This window comes from Trachurus trachurus, assembly GCF_905171665.1.
Source record: "Trachurus trachurus genome assembly, chromosome: 8".
NCBI lineage: Eukaryota > Metazoa > Chordata > Actinopteri > Carangiformes > Carangidae > Trachurus > Trachurus trachurus.
This window is the reverse complement of record NC_139905.1, coordinates 31,967,583-31,983,716: the sequence shown is the minus strand read 5'-3', so window position 1 is coordinate 31,983,716 and position 16,134 is coordinate 31,967,583. Positions and strand designations below refer to the sequence as shown.

At 43.2% G+C, this 16,134-nt stretch overlaps 1 protein-coding gene across 2 annotated transcripts; it reads left to right on the top strand.

The window, feature by feature from the left end:
- Positions 1-665: 665 nt before the first annotated feature.
- Positions 666-15,077, top strand: LOC310990619 (SWI/SNF-related matrix-associated actin-dependent regulator of chromatin subfamily E member 1-like). Of its 2 annotated transcripts, none has more exons than XM_083978079.1 (11): positions 666-735; positions 1,302-1,355; positions 2,950-2,993; positions 4,408-4,506; positions 6,270-6,350; positions 6,999-7,130; positions 9,437-9,608; positions 9,791-9,963; positions 10,065-10,166; positions 10,851-11,178; positions 12,010-15,077. In XM_083978079.1, exons 2-11 carry the CDS (start codon positions 1,349-1,351, stop codon positions 12,417-12,419), a joined length of 1,548 nt encoding a protein of 515 aa, XP_083834205.1. In that variant the 5' UTR covers positions 666-735; positions 1,302-1,348; the 3' UTR covers positions 12,420-15,077. The 2 variants fall into 2 exon arrangements, with proteins under 2 accessions (XP_083834205.1, XP_083834204.1); XM_083978078.1 differs by having other exon boundaries at positions 6,270-6,362.
- Positions 15,078-16,134: the final 1,057 nt, after the last annotated feature.

Below are 16,134 nucleotides of genomic sequence, written 5' to 3'. Positions count from 1 at the left end.
GGCCAGGTCCAATAACAGGATGACAATGTCCCGACACCAGTGTACAGAACAAGGATCCTACCTGTTTGCACCAAGAGGTCAATGTTATTATTGATAGTGAAGTGATTTTTTTTTTGCAATTTGGTGATCCACACTACTCATTGCACTGTGAAAAACAATTTGCTAACTACAAATGTAGGCTATAGGGTTGTTATTTCAGAATTTGAAAATTCCAATATCTTGCTTTTCATAGCCTACAGAAATTGAAATGCTATCCCAAATCCTTTCCAGCTTACAGGCTAGCTCATTGACAATGAACTGCTGACTGGAATGCAAAAGAAGGTGCTAATATCCTATCCCCAGTTGCACACTCCTTCTTTTTATCCATGTGTTCTCTAACCAAATTTTGATTCATTTTTTATGGTTTTGGATTTAGACTCCATTGCTCCATTAATGGGAATCTGTTTCCACCATTAGCAGTCAACCATAAGTTTGAAAATGTTTATCTTTTTTTATATATCCGAGGGCGAGGCTACTGAATGGATTCATGGCGCAGCAGCAGCAGCAGCAGCAGCAGCAGCAGCAGCAGCAGCAGCAGCAGCAGCAGCAGCAGCAGCAGCAGTGCGTTTACAGCGACTGCACTTTATTCTGAAAACACCACTTCCGCTGCCCAGCGCGAGCAAGGACAGTACTTCCGGTGTATGTGAGAAAGGCGGATTACTAGGCGGCTCCACAGAGGGAACAAAGGACGACCCAGTGAGTACATTTACGTTGTTTTCAGCGCAATTACTTGAAATGTGAAATGATGCCACATTGCCTGTGTTTTAAAATCCCTCAAAATATGTTTCCTTTGCCTTTCGGTGATTTAGCTAGTCATGTTAATCACCTCCATGTGCGGAGTTAGCGGGAGCTGCTATTGTCCCTCACTTTAGCTTCAGCGGCGACTCGAGCTTTATTCAAACTACCGGCGCTGCACACACACCGAAGTGGCGGTCGGCCCGTGTAAATTTGTGTTGTCTTTTCATAATACTGTTTCAAATTAACACACATTTTACAAGTTAGATAACAGCCTCAGTATCATTATCACAGGACAAATGGCCCCTTTGTGTTAGCTAGTTTAGCTAGCAGGCCTGGCTGGGTATGCTAGCTTCCTAGGCCCCGTCAGCCGTTGTTGTTATCAATGGTCACCGGCGGTACTCAGTCATTTTCAGTTCAATTATTTCCCGGATTATTATTGTCGTTTTCCTTAACAAGCATTTCTATTGTAGTCTGTAATTCAACTGATGTGATTGATTTGTATTTTCTCATGTGTTCTCTTTCAGGTCAACCAGTATAAGAATGAGCAGTTTTCTCTAACTCTACAGTCAAGATGTCAAGTAAGTAACGTAAACATGCATTTTACTAACAGTGGCGTAGGTCGACTCGATGCTGGTGGTTATGTTCCTGTTCATAGCATGATGGTTTGTATTGTAGTAAACCACCAGTAGCCGGTTCCCTTTGCTTTCATTCATTGCACTCTGTAATTTTAGTGGCACTGGAGAAACATTATATTATCAGTTGTTATACTGTCCGGTTTTACACATCTTTTTTTGTTTTGTTTTCATGTGAGTGGTTGGGACAATAGGAATATCATATTGTTGACTTCCTCCAAGCCAGTGACATTATGAGCTGATTGGTTTCAAAATAATATGGTCTTCTTCTTCTCCATTGTTGGCTCTTTTTTTCTTTTCTATTATATGTATTGCAGTGTTTGAAACTGTTTTTATGTAAATGGTACTATGGGCTACAATCTGGTATTTTTACATACTTGTACGTTCATCAATGTGCGCTGCTGTCCCATCTAAATAAACAAAAAATACAAATATGATCATAAAATATTTAGAATTTCTCTGACCTTCCTGTCTACATGGATGTCAAAGTGTTGTTCCTCTGTGGTGTAGGGAACTCTCCTAATGTTAACTCATACACACAGCAGGGATTCAGCTGTTCACTGTTGTTGGAGGATGTAGTGATATTAGTTGTTTTGTTTTTTTTAATCAGAATGAATACATGCATCAACGCAGTCTTTGGTTTTAAAAATATTCAACATTGGTACATCTGCTCATTCATCAACACCTCTCTGACGTTGAAACAATGGAGTACTTCATTACTGATGGTAACACAGTAGTTGAGTCCTCCTGCTGGTCTTATGCTGCGTTCATAACAACTCGGAGATCGGGATTCCCAACTCGAAAATTTCCGACTTCCGACATCATTGCGTTCACGCTGCAGGAACTTGGGAGAAAAAAAAACATGGATACCTGAAGGAAGTTTGGCGTATTATTGTGGCTCATAACTGAATAGTAAAAATCAATGCAGCAGTAAATGATGCTTATTTTGGAGGAGAGGAGACGCTGCAGATGAGTGCACATATAATGTTACAGCCTTGATAACAGTTAAACCTTATTTCGTCACATACGAGAACCACAATTTCACACCATACAACAATCACAGCTTAATATAAATGTATTTCATATAGGCTATTGCAATAATACACAAAAATATGCATTCAAACCTCAACAAATAAATTAAAATGTCTAAATTCTCACCGTTTAAGACGAGGGCTGCCATGTTTTGATGTTGTAGTGACGTCAAGTCGGAAAGTCGGAGCTCTGATATGATACCCGAGCTTCCGACCTGTAATTTCCGAGTTCGACGCCGTTCAATTCATTTTTTTACAACTCGGAGCTCGTTTTTTTCCGACTTCCGAGTTGTCTTGAACGCAGCATTAGGTTCACCCTGTCGTCGTGCTCCTTTGTTACACAACGTGAACGTTTTGGGCCGAGGTTGCGGATGTGCCATCGGATGTGCTGGCGGCAGACCGTGGAGGGATTGTTATGCAGCAAAAAAATATTCCCAGAATATACAAGTGATATGCCGCGGGTTGAAGTAATATCTGACTAATGGTACTTGTTTTTCTTTCTTGCACAGAACGACCATCCTACGCCCCTCCCCCTCCCCCGGCCCCAACAACAGTAAGTGCACAACTCTCGGTTCCAGTCCCACTTAACCGTCTAGCTGCCAGGGTTGGCCGTTGTTGGTGCACCGTAGCACACTCTTTTTGGTTCCTTTTTTTTTTAAATCTTTCTTTTCACGCTGTCTTACTCCCTCTTTATTTTTATTCCTTTGATTTAATTTCTTCTGTCTGAACACACAGAAGTTGTTCAGCTTCCCATCATCGCTTTCACTCCTGCCTTCTCCCGTCATACCGCCACGTACTGAAGAGTCTCGCACAGATGGGTTCAAGTTTCGCCCGCTGCTCTTACAAAGCATTGTTGTGACTGGGGAACACATTTTTTTTTAAATCTGTTTTTTAAATAGAACGTCAAGCTTTTAAACATCTAATTTCAGAGTTAAAGGGATAGTAGCATTTTTTTTAAAGTGGGGTTGTATGATCTACAAATAGCTCCTAAGTACTTTAATTGCAGTAGAAGACTCTCTGCACTCCTCCCGTTAGCAACGCCAGCCCATAGCCCTGTCCAGAGATTTACAACATACATTGTTGTGAACAGACCCAAAGAAATGGCCTATGTTCACGGCCTAAAAGAGGTTTTACCTGAAAAAAAATACACAGTTCCCTTGTTCGCTATAATACAATTTTTCCAGCCCTTCAAAGTGCAGGAAAAACACAGTTTTTATTTGGACCTAACCAACTCGCGTATCCCTCCACCAAGGGTTAACGGCCGCCGATCAGCAGTTGGTTAGGTCCAAACAAAAACTGTGTTTTTCCTGCACTTTGAGGGGCTGGAAAAAATTATATTATAGCGAACAATGGAACTGTGTATTTTTTCAGGTAAAACCTCTTTTAGGCCGCAAAAATAGGCCGTTTCTTTGGGTCTGTTCACAACACTGTATGTTGTAAATCTCTGGGCAGGGCTATGGGCTGGCGTTGCTAACGGGAGGAGTGCAGAGAGTCTTCTACTGCAATTAAAGTACTTGGGGGCTATTTGTAGATCATACAACCCCACTTTAAAAAATGCTACTATCCCTTTAAGCTATTGTAATGTCAGCAGATGTCTATGCAGTGAAGGAACCAACATGCTTGTTTTGTTGCTTTTTCATGTCCGTACATTCAGCAGCAGGACACAACGTGTGTTAAGTTGAATTGCGATGGAACAGACAGATAATAAAGTACAAGCAACTTATGTTTTAAAAGGATCATTTGATTTTGTTTCACATGTTGTGTACTCGCTCTGAATGGCAGCCTGCTGCACAGCCGATGCCATGGAAAACAAACAAACAAGCAAAACAATATACAAATAAAAATTAAAAAAATCTACATATTTTCATGTTTCCCCTCCCTTTTCACTTATTTATGTTTATCCCTCTTCCTCCTCTTGTTTGTGAGCCATTTCTCATTCGTGTTTTGTCTCATTTGTCTTCCATCAGCAATTGCCTTCCACCCCTGGGTTTGTGGGCTACAACCCTTACAGCCATCTGGCCTACAACAACCTCCGGCTGGGAGGGAGCTCCGGAGGCTCCAGCAGGGTAATGAAATGATGGAGGGAGGATATGGGGTTTAGGAGAAAGGGGAGGGGGGGAATAAGCAACATGTCATCATCGACTAAATACACAGGTATGGGCTGGGGGGGGTGGAAATAGGCCATTAGTATTAAAATGTTCATAAAGTTGGAGAATACAGAGGATGATGATAATAATCAAGAGACGGAATTTAAAACAAAATTTTTTTCTATACAGCTGTTTGTGGAAACAAAGTTGAAGAGTTTGTAAAAGGATCAGGATTTAAAAAGGAAAGTGATTGGATTAGTAGTAATTCAGGTAGACATCCATATCAGGAGCTGTGGAGATATAAGATTAGTTTAGTTCATTTATATCTTCTAATTTTTTAAATGGCCACCACTCCTTTCTTTGTACAGTGAAAATGACCACAGGCTCAGTACACGATGCTAACAGGTTGTGTTCTAATATAATCTTGTTGTCATTGATTTTATTAATTTTGACACTGAAACGTTAAGTTGATTGTGTTTGTAAATTGATCTTTAATTCATTCTACCAAGTCATGATTCATCACTATACCAAAAAGAAAACTTTTTTTTTAAAGTGTAAATGTTGTCGACTTTAAACAAAGTAATGATGATAATATGTATACGACTCATTTAGGCACAAAAATACCAGTCCACTGTTTCCTGTTCAATCATCAAATAAAAACGACCAATGGGAACTTCTAAATCAGTAACAAGTGAAATCAATCAGTTATTGTGATTGCCATTATCTTCCTGCCTAGCAGTCAGCCAGCTTTCTAAAAACAGTTTGAGCTTTGTAATGGTTCGATTTCTTTCTGATGGTCTCTGTAAATAGTTCAAGGTAGAGCTGGATAAAGAGCAGCCATTCCCATACATTGATTTATTTATGGCGGCCTGCCTTTATAATCAGCATTTATTGCCACATATTGATTTCTCCCTTTTTTCCCCTTTCTAGTAGGTTAAATCTTATTTTCCTATTTCATATTTGCTCAGGCTTAAATCCTTACAGCTGTTTACAAACCCAGTTCTTCTAACGTCCTTATTCACATCATGTCTTGTGCTATGAAATACGATATTCCGCTCACTACGTCCCTGCCTCTGTTTGAGCGCTGAGACTCCCAACACACACACACACACACACACACACACACACACACACACACACACACACACACACACACGTGGCCGTCACAGAGGTGTGATTGTCAGACGATCACACGAGGCTGCTTCGTGAACTCGGCCGCTTGTGCCACTTTTTTCAAAACGCGTATCCCATATTTTGTCATCTCGGCCCACCTGCTTGTTTTGCAACCAGTACAGCTTCACTGGGAATGGGTTTATTTTGTTCAGATGTTTGACTTCCTGCAGTCACTCATCCTTACGTTTCCAGCAACAACACACATTCTGTGCAGGATTGAATTGTCAATTAGAAAATCTCAGTAGTTGTCACGTCATTTAATATTTTGAACCATGCAACTGTTGGCTGTGGAAATTGATTTATATCCGTTAATGCATGTTAATGCTTTGGCAGTTATCAGTTACTTTTTATCCAGTTGGAAGAGACAGTGTGATGAATTGTCATTATTACATGTCACCATCATCAGACTGTAAACAGCAGATATTTTCTAACACTCTGCTTTTCTTTCCCCTCTCCAAACCTCTGCCCCTTGTTTGTTTTTTTCCCCCTCTTCCCCCTTTCTATATCCTCATTTATATTTTTCTCCCTCCTACTCCCCCCCCTTCTCTCTTTTTCTCCCCCTTTCACAGAACTCCACAGGCATTACTGTCCCAAAGCCTCCCAAACCTCCAGACAAGCCACTGATGCCTTACATGCGGTACAGCCGGAAGGTAAGCAGGAAGGTAAGACACCCATCCACGGTGTCTGCTTTTACTGCTTGTCCTCCCATCCCCTGAAAAAGGTGCAGCGGTTTGAGGGTGGGAGACAGCCAAGCCATGACGCCTCACCACCACCTCAACCATCTAGTGGAGACTTTCCACTCTTGTTATCCCCGTTGGCTTACAGTAGTCTCCAGTGTTTGTCAAGCGCTAAAGAGGAATAACACGCATGTGCAAGCATGATCTCCTCTTGCCTCATTTCCCTCCTGTCTTGGCTGCTTCTCTAGATTTACAGCTGTAAATCTGCTTTAAGATCAAGTTTATCAAAAAAAACAACATAAAACATAAAACCGGCGCTTCTGTCTTTAGAAGTCTTTCATTCTGTTCCATCCTGCCCTTTTTGCACTGGGTGCTCCACCTTTTTTGCCAGTTGATAATCTGCCCACTAGGTGTTTTATGTAGGGGTGTAGTTTTCCCTCCTGTGCACTTTTCCTCCTTTTATATCCTTCACTGTCTCCTTGAAAACACTATTTTTTTTACAATGAACTGCAGATGATTTGTATTGACCTTGTGTTATGTCTGTGTGTGTGCGCGCGTGTGTGTGAAACGCTTCTGCTTGTGCACGTGTTTGCGTCTTGTTTGTTTGCGTGCACATGCAAGGTATGGGACCAGGTGAAGGCGTCCAACCCCGACCTGAAGCTGTGGGAGATCGGAAAGATCATCGGAGGCATGTGGAGGGACCTGACGGACGAGGAGAAACAGGACTACCTGAACGAGTACGAGGCCGAGAAGGTGAGAGGACGTGAGGGGGCGTGAGGGGACATGAGGGGACGCTAGGGCTGGGCGATATATCGATATAAAAAATATATCGATATATTTTTTGATGGGATATGGAATTTGACCATATCGCATATATCGATATAGCCTAGTTCAAATTTGCGCTGTGATCCTTGCTCCATTCAGGCTGCTGATCTGGAGCTCCCTGCACTGCTCGCCGCGCTCCGCTCCGCCCCTCCTCTAACTATTTTATTCATGCTTATCAGACCGCTGCTTCACCAGCTGACCGAGAGGAACGCAGTCGCACCGAGTCCACGTCGACCTCGTTGCCGTTAACGAGCCGAGCCGCGGCTCTAGAGGCTCAGTCAGCTGCTGTAGCATGGCTGTTAGCTGTTAGCCGTTAGCTGTTATTAGCCGTTAGCACGTCGTCCCCTGCAGCAGCGTCAGAGCTCCAGACCTCTGTGAGCCGCGGTGCTTTCACCAGATTCAGCTCGTAAGGTTCGCGTTTACACCATGGATCTATGATAATATAATACATCCATGGTTTACACACGTTTGTTTTCACTCTGGTCCAAACCGTGGGAGTGTCACGTGACGTTTCCATGACGACTGACCGGAAAAAGACGTGGGGCACGTCACGTGACTCCAGGTTAAAAAAAAAAATCTCTGAGAAATAACAGAGACACAAGGCAGTTAGTAGTAGTAGTAGTAGTTATTTAGTTTTTAGTGCAGACAATTGATAGTTTTTTTTTATTTCAAGAGTGCCTTTCTGTAAGACTCTGCTATAGCTGGTGTTTATGTTACAGAAATGTCTTATAGTAATAAGTTATACATGATAATGACAATATTTTCAAATTTCCAGCCAACTTTTAACATTGATCTTAGAAGAGGCCTTATGGAATCACGCCTTCTAAAATCCATTACTCCATTACTTTGATTTCAAAAAAAGGTACTCTTGTCAGGCAGTAGGCCTATTTATGTTTATATTTTGTTATTTGAGCAACTGAACATTTATTCATGAACCAGATGAAGAAACCTGTTTATTATTTATTCATTTGATTTTGCAACTGTTCTGAAATAGCCGGTTTCAATAAAACTACCTGTGACTTGTCATATTTGGCTTTAACTTTGACTGAACATTTGCTTTCACTTTGCGGAAAAATATCGGGATATATATCGTATATCGATATTCAGACAAAATATATCGGGATATGACTTTTGGTCCATATCGCCCAGCCCTAGGGGACGCTCGTCCGCACTGAGCAGGATGTCCATTTTGCACTGTGGCCGTTTGCATCCATTCAAGTCAAAGCATTTCCGCCACAGTCCGTCTGCGATGCGTCTCCAGTCCGTCATAGCCGTCCGTCACGCATCGATCCACCTCGATTAGATCGCCCCACACAGGAAGTCAAACGCACCGAGCATCCGGTAAATTAAAAAATGAAACACAACGACAAACCCCCCGATCGTAAACCATCACTTTGTCAACATTAGTTTCACCCGCTGGCACAAACAACAACTCGCCAATCAGTCAGAGGGACCCAAAGCTCACAGGGCATCATGGATAAAAAAATATTAATCACAGAGGTGGAAAACTGTGATATTTTATGATACAACACACCTGTTCTACAAGAATACAAACTGAAAGTGCATCGCCTGTAAGGACGGCGATATGCTCTCCAGCTGACTCACCTGCAGAACCTCCACATTGGATGTGGCTGCACAGCTGTAGCAACGTGTGATTTTTAGAGCTGCCCCCAAATAGTCGACCAAGCATTAGTCGACCAAAATTTCATCGGACGATTGGTCGCAGGTAAAAAACAAACATTTGGAGCTATGTCTTGTCAAAATTAAGTCAAACTCAATATGCTGTCAGTTCTTGTTTGTCAAAAGCGACTTCCCGATGTTGCTACAGACTGTTACAGAAAGACTTAGTCGACTAATTGCCCTAAATGATGACTATTGGCCGACCAAGAAAATCTTTGGTCGGGGGCACCCCTCGTGTTTTTATAGAAAAAACAAACACTGTTGATCGCTGATAGAGGGTCAGGTTGCCGATCGGCACTAGTCACAGACGTTTAATAGAGCATTTTAATCCTATCGGTTAGTGAGTGTCGCCTATCGGCCAGCAAAAAGTTCTAGATGTGCATCCCTAAGGAACAGTTATACAGTTAGCCACCTAAAAGCCTTATGATAGCCCACTTGCAGTTTGCAAAATGGTATTCAAAAGAGTATAAAAACATGAGGGACAAGATTCTTTGCTGTAGAAAGCGGCCCGTTGCTCATCTTATTTTTTTCTCTTGTCTCCTTTCCTCTCTCAGATTGAGTATAACGACTCTTTAAAGGCCTACCACAATTCCCCAGCCTACCTGGCTTACATCAACGCCAAGAACCGAGCCGAGGCGGCGATGGAGGAGGAGAGCAGGCAGCGGCAGAGTCGTATGGACAAAGGCGAGCCATACATGAGCATCCAGCCCGCTGAAGACCCTGATGGCAAGTTTTTAATGTGGATAAACAGCTGTGCTACACAACAAAGAAATTACTGGTTGTTTTATTTTTTATTTTTGTTGGATTTTCACTGATAACAGTTGCAATAGTTTGAATGGAATCATCGATGTGTAAGTGGCCCGTTGACCTCCTCCATCATTAAGTCTTCTCCTCCGTCTCCTGCTCAGACTACGACGACGGGTTTTCCGTGAAGCACACGGCGGCCGCTCGCTTCCAGAGGAACCACCGGCTCATCAGCGACATCCTCAGTGAGATCGTGGTGCCCGACGTGCGCTCGGTGGTCACCACCGCCCGCATGCAGGTGCTCAAGAGGCAGGTCCAGTCTCTGATGGTGCACCAGGTAGGTCCGCGGCTCGTACTGGGAGAATCTGAGCCGGGAGCAGCCCAGCGGTCTTTTCAGTCCTCCTGCCTCACCCTCTATCTCTGTTTTGTGCTCCTCAGAGGAAACTGGAGGCCGAACTTCTGCAGATCGAAGATCGTCACCAAGACAAGAAGAGACGCTTCCTGGAGACCACCGACTCATTCAACACTGAACTCAAGCGGGTACAGCAAACCTCAGACACACACAAAGTCAGGCTTATGTGGCGAGCAGGACACTTTATTCAGACCTTCATACATTATCTAGGATAATATTCATAGCTGATTCATTATTTTATAATCTGAAGTAAATATGAACTTGAATCTCTTGAATCTTAAAGGGACAACGAGGAGTTTCTCCATCGGCAGAACGAAAAATTCCGCGACAATAAAAAAGTCTCATATTAATGTGGATGAATCTACGTTACCCACACTTGTTGATGGGCCCATTTTCGATAAATATATTGTTTTGTCTCTTATCGTTATTTTGTTATTATTAGTGGTGGTGGAAATGCTGGTCGAGCCGACCAGCGTTTCTTTACTTTCAGTTTTGTGGCGAGTCATGAGAATAACGCCGCCGAATCTCCGTTTATGGTGGGAACTACGACGGTATGTGATCGTCTTCCAACCTCTGACTTTAATTCTTGATGAATGAAAACATGAGTCTGTCTTGCGCCGGTCAAAGAATTTCACGGTGCGGAGGCTCATAAATGTAGTGTGAAAACGCTTCGCTTTTCCAAAACTCCTCATTGTCCCTTTAAATATATTTGAACATATGTTGCTCTTGCCCTTTTTAGCTTCACATTCAGTCACATAACCTTTTCATAGAGAGCTGAGTTGTGTTGACTCTAGTGTTTGTGGTGTCTGCAGCTGTGCAGCCAGAAGGTGGAGGTGGACATGGAGAAGCTTGCAGCAGAGATGGCCGCCGCCGAAGAGGCAGCCCGGCGCAGGGCGGAGGAGAGGGAGCGCGAGGCAGCGGAGCAGGCAGAGAAAGCTGCTCAGCAGGCTCAACAACAACAACAACAGCAGCAGCAACAACAGCAACAACAACAACAACAACAACAACAACAACAACAGCAGCAGCAGCAGGAGGCTGCAGCGAACAAGGCTGCAGAGCAGAGCAGTGCTAATGCTAAAGCCACAGCTAACACCACTTCAGGGACCAAGGAGGAAGACATGCCCCCACCAGTGGCAACAGGTGGGTGTTAGATTTGTTTGGCTTTGATTTAAAGGGATAGTTCAACATTTTGGCAAATTGGCCCATTGCCATAATCCCTATAGTCAGAGCAGTAGGTTCATTACCTTTAATTGTCGGTGCAAGCTATTTTTAGAACGGTGGAGCAGAGCCGTGAGCTGCTCAGAGCTACGCTACGGAGGCTCCTGGGATTTCTTGGTTTCCCTCATCAAACTCATCAAATACACAATCCAACAACTCCACAACGCTCTGGTGGACAAGTTGTGACCTGCACATTCACCACGCTATGAGATAATAACACAACGTTACCACACAGAGTTGTTTTAGAGGGAAATTCATGCAAAACCACTGATGTGCGTTGTGTTCAGGGACAGTTTTTCATCAAACAGTCTCTGCATTTCCCTCTAAAACAACTCTGTCTGGTAACGTTGTGTTATTATCTCATAGCGTGGTGAATGTGCAGGTCACAACTTGTCCACCAGAGCGTTGTGGAGTTGTTGGATTGTGTATTTGATGAGTTTGATGAGGGAAACCAAGAAATCCCATGAGCCTCCGTAGCGTAGCTCTGTATAATATTGAACTCTCCCTTTAAATCTTGAATAGTTAGATCTTTGAAGTTGATTAGTCGACTAATCGCCATAAATGGCGACTACTGGTCGACCAAGAAAATCTTTGGTCAGGGGCAGCCCTAGTCTTTACTTTATCGGCATTATAATGCTAATATTGGGTAGATAAAATCAGTTGGCTGATATTATGGGACATATCCTTAAAGAGAATTTCTGATGTCCAGACGTTAATTTCTACTAAAGTAAATCTGTGTGTGTTGCTCCCCAGATAAAGCGGCGGCTGCAGAAGCCTCCTCAGAGCCCCACCCTGCTCCTCCTCCTCCGTCCGACCCCCCCTCCTCCTCCTCGGCCTCCGACAAAGCCACCCCTCCCCCCGAGCCCCCCAGGGAGAGCAGCACCCCGAGCAGCAGCACCCCGAGCGACGACAGCAGCAGCAGCAGCAACAGCATGCCCCCCCCACCGGCCGACAGCAGCCCCGCCGCCGCCACGGCAACAACGGCAACAGCAGCAGCAGCAACAACCCCCGACCCCCCCGCCGCCCCAGAAGCCAACCCCCCCAGCGCAGCTAACCCTAATGTGTCCCCGGCCCCCCCGCCGCCCCCCGCCTCAGAAGAAGCCGCCCCTCCCCCCCCGCCACTACTCACCCCCAGTCAGAGCAGCCAACAGTATGATATGTAATAGTTGGTGTGTGTGACGGTGGTAGCTGTAGACGCCCCCCCACCCACCCCCCACCTCTGGATGGAGCAGCAGGTGTGGATGAAGTGGGGATGATGGTCTGTTAGTCAGGTCAACAAGTAGTTAACATGTATTTTGTTCCAGAGCTACTGCATGAGGGTTTTCATCATCCAGCTTAATGTATCTGGACCAAAACAAGGAGAAAGTAGCTTCTCCATAATCCTGCGTACGATTCCTTTAAAGGTGCGTTCACACCGGACCTTTTATTTTTGTCGCTGTCGCTCGTTTCGCTCCGAATAAAACGCTCCGTCGCTCAGCTGCAGCCGCTCGTCAATTTGTCACAGAGCCACAGACTCGCATTTTGGCTTTGATGACGTCATGCCCACTGCCATGTGTCTCTGTTTACACCGGCACCACCGGGATCACGGCAGCCAATCAGCGCTGAGCGACGAGCGACTGACGGGTGGAGAGTTGGGATTTCTCATCTCGAGGGACAGAGCGAAAGAACGCTGGGGCTCCGAGCGACAGAGCGTTTATTGGGCGATTAAACGCTCAATCGCTCGTTTGCATTGACTTAACATGTAAACTCGTCGCTTTTGTCGAAAAACAAAAGGTCCGGTGTGAACGCAGCTTTAGTTGAAGAAGCAGCGACACCAGTTCAGTGTGACGTCACCAGAGAGACCAAGATGTGACCAGACTGAGTTTGTCTGGAGGCGTCGTACAGGCCTGACGGCGTCTCCATCTCACTCAACACCTTCACCAAGCCGCTCCTGTTTATTGTCCAGAGTCTGTTACCTCAGATACATTTCCAGTTGTCAGGGTCCACATTCACGTTGCTAGTCGTACTGATTCAGCCAACCGTTCTTTTCTTTTTTTTCGTTACTGATAAACGTCACTGTCACTTCTTTCAGATCAGCTCACTTCAGTGCAGAGGCAGCAGGAGCGCTGATACTGTGGATCTGTCTCAGCCACTTTAAAAACATGCCATAAAAGCTGGTATCATTTAAAGTGTTTGCTTTTATTTTGAAAATCCTCACAGTTTGATCTTGCTGTCAGACAGGCCTTCCTTTGTAATGAGTTTCCTAAGCATACGTGTGTTTGTCGTTCCAAAGGACCGGGCTGTTTGACGACAAAATAAAGGTGTGTAAATTCTTCAAAATAAATGCTACACTTAATCTGATATTTTTTCCGTGAGATTTGTTTTTTTCCTGCTTATCCCGTCGTCCTCGGCAGCGTCCGTGCTCCTTCTGCTTGTTAAAACTGGGAGTGCACTGAACCAAACCTGCTGCAGGTAACACACTGACTATAGACACGTACCTCACACTGCCCCACGTCAGGAAAGAGCAAACACCAACAGCCCAAACCCAAAGATAGTCGGTTAAAAAGCCTGACGGAGAAAATCAGATCATTCTTATAAGTTATTGAAGAGATGTGAACAGCTGCGTATTGATGGATGAACACATCTGTGCTGTTGTTAGAAGGGGACTTGTTGTGTAGCGGTGTGTACATTGTTCTATGATACTAACTTGTGACATGAAGTAAAGACGGCAGGATGAAGTGACTGCAGGAGGCGCAGGGAGAAGGCACGGCTGTTTATATAGTATATATATTTTCTAAATATACATACCCAACTCCCACTGTGTAGACTTGATACTGTTGGATGTGGCTGAAATGTCTGAATGTTGGTTTCAGCCCTGATGTGTAAACCTTTAAATCAGAACTTTTAACTTCTCAGAAACAAGACCACAGGTTTTAGTCGGTGCGCTGTGTGGATTCTCTGGTGTTGATGGGCAAAGTTGCATGAAAGGCCCCCACCACCACCACCACCCTCCTCCCTGCCTCCATGTTTTAAAAAAAAAAATAAAACCTCTGAATTTTAAACTGTCATTTTGTTTGATGTGCAAAACAACTACTGTTAGTTCTACTTTGTGTTTTCTTTTTTTAGAGATCTAGTGGAACCTTTTAGACAAATATAATCAACAATCAGCCTTCACATTAAACCTGTACTCTTTGAATCAGATGCCGTTGCTTACATGTTTCAGTTCGGCTCGGGGCGACGCGACACTTTCTGGTCTGGAGGAGGAAGCCACATTTTAAAAAAAAAAGTTTATTTTAATTGTGCACCCATACTCTGCATGCAATACTAAATACTAACCATCATCCTGTAAGCATTTGAACAATTACCGAAGCTGAAGAAAACTGTTAGTTAATATATAAATGGAGGATAAAACCCTTTGATGTGCGTAAGAAAGATGAGGTGGTAAGCCTCCTGGATGTGGACGATAGAAATAACTTGCATTGTGGATTATAAAGAAGCCGACATGGTTTGTCCCTTGTATTCATCACATTTGCGTAGAAAGAGCCGACACATTTCCATCAACTAGAGTTTAATCTGTAAGAGCCTCCCTTCACACGGAGGCCGTTTCCTTAACGACAGCATCGCTCCTTTAGACTGGATACTCCCGGTAACACCACAAGTGTTGAACTTCAGCAGAGAAATGCACAGGCTACCCTCATCCAAATGTAACCTCAGTCACTTATGCATTTAAAGGACTATTTTCTTACTTGAATTGGACTGTTTTTAGTAAAATGCCTCTGTTTTGCATCTTTTTTTGTACTGTCTGAACTGATCTATCCAAAATAAAAGTGATTTCTTTCTGATCTTTTCGTATTATTATTATTTTTTAATCTGCCACATCAGCAGGTGGCCTGAAGCATTTTTTTCCCATAAATGTTTATATTTATTGTTTGTAGTATGATTCGTGTCCAAAGAACAAACGAAAGGAAACAGAAGCACAACATAAACCATGAGAAAGAGATAAGCAGAGAGCAAAAATCTACAGTGAATTAAAGCTAAAACGTATTAATAATAAATCTGAGACTTAGTCACATGTGTGAAATGAAATCAACTAATATAGAATTTAATAAAGTCTGTTAAAATCCTGCTCTCTAACTGTTGATGTACATTTTAATCATGCTGGTGAATGGAGTGCAGGTGGAGCTGTGTGGGGTCTTGTGGCCACCAGGGGGCTCCACGCTCCTACACACTTCCAGCATAAGAAAATATAAAGTGGGAGTTTAGATGTAATAATTATTTCACCAACCCCCTTTTTTGCAACAGGAACTAGTAGGAGTGTGTTTCTAAGTTACCGCTGGTTGCTGAGATAAATGACTGTACTCTGATTTGTCAAGTTTGAATTTACAAAATTTACAAATCAATTATTTTGAGCAGACATCATGGAATCAAACTCCAGGAGATAAAAACAAACATAAACAATTATCATTATATATATATATATATATATATATATATATATATATATATATATATATATATATATATATATATATATATATATATATATATATATATATAAAGGCATACAATTGTTTTGGTGGCACTGATTTTACCTTCACTTCTGCATGTGCAAAACCTCTGGATTGTTTCACACAGGCCCCAAACATTTTCCTGACAGTAACCAATCAGGTATCACTTGAACTATCAGCTGGCTGATCTATTATTTGTGTTGTGGTGACTTATTGTATTGACTAGGTGTGTGTAGGCAAGGTTTTTCATCTTCATTAATGTACAGAAGACTTTGTCTCTCTCTCTCTCTCTCTCTCTCTCTCTGTTTTTTTTTTACTTGCAGCCCATTTCTCTCCAACAGGATCCATCACTTAAAGCTGCAAATGACAACTTTCAGACCCAGTCATTCAA

Coding starts and splice junctions, on each gene's coding strand:
- LOC310990619 (XM_083978078.1), top strand. Junction 7,131..9,436: donor ACGAGTACGAGGCCGAGAAG/GTGAGAGGACGT, acceptor TTCCTCTCTCAG/ATTGAGTATAACGACTCTTT. Junction 11,179..12,009: donor GCCCCCACCAGTGGCAACAG/GTGGGTGTTAGA, acceptor GTTGCTCCCCAG/ATAAAGCGGCGGCTGCAGAA.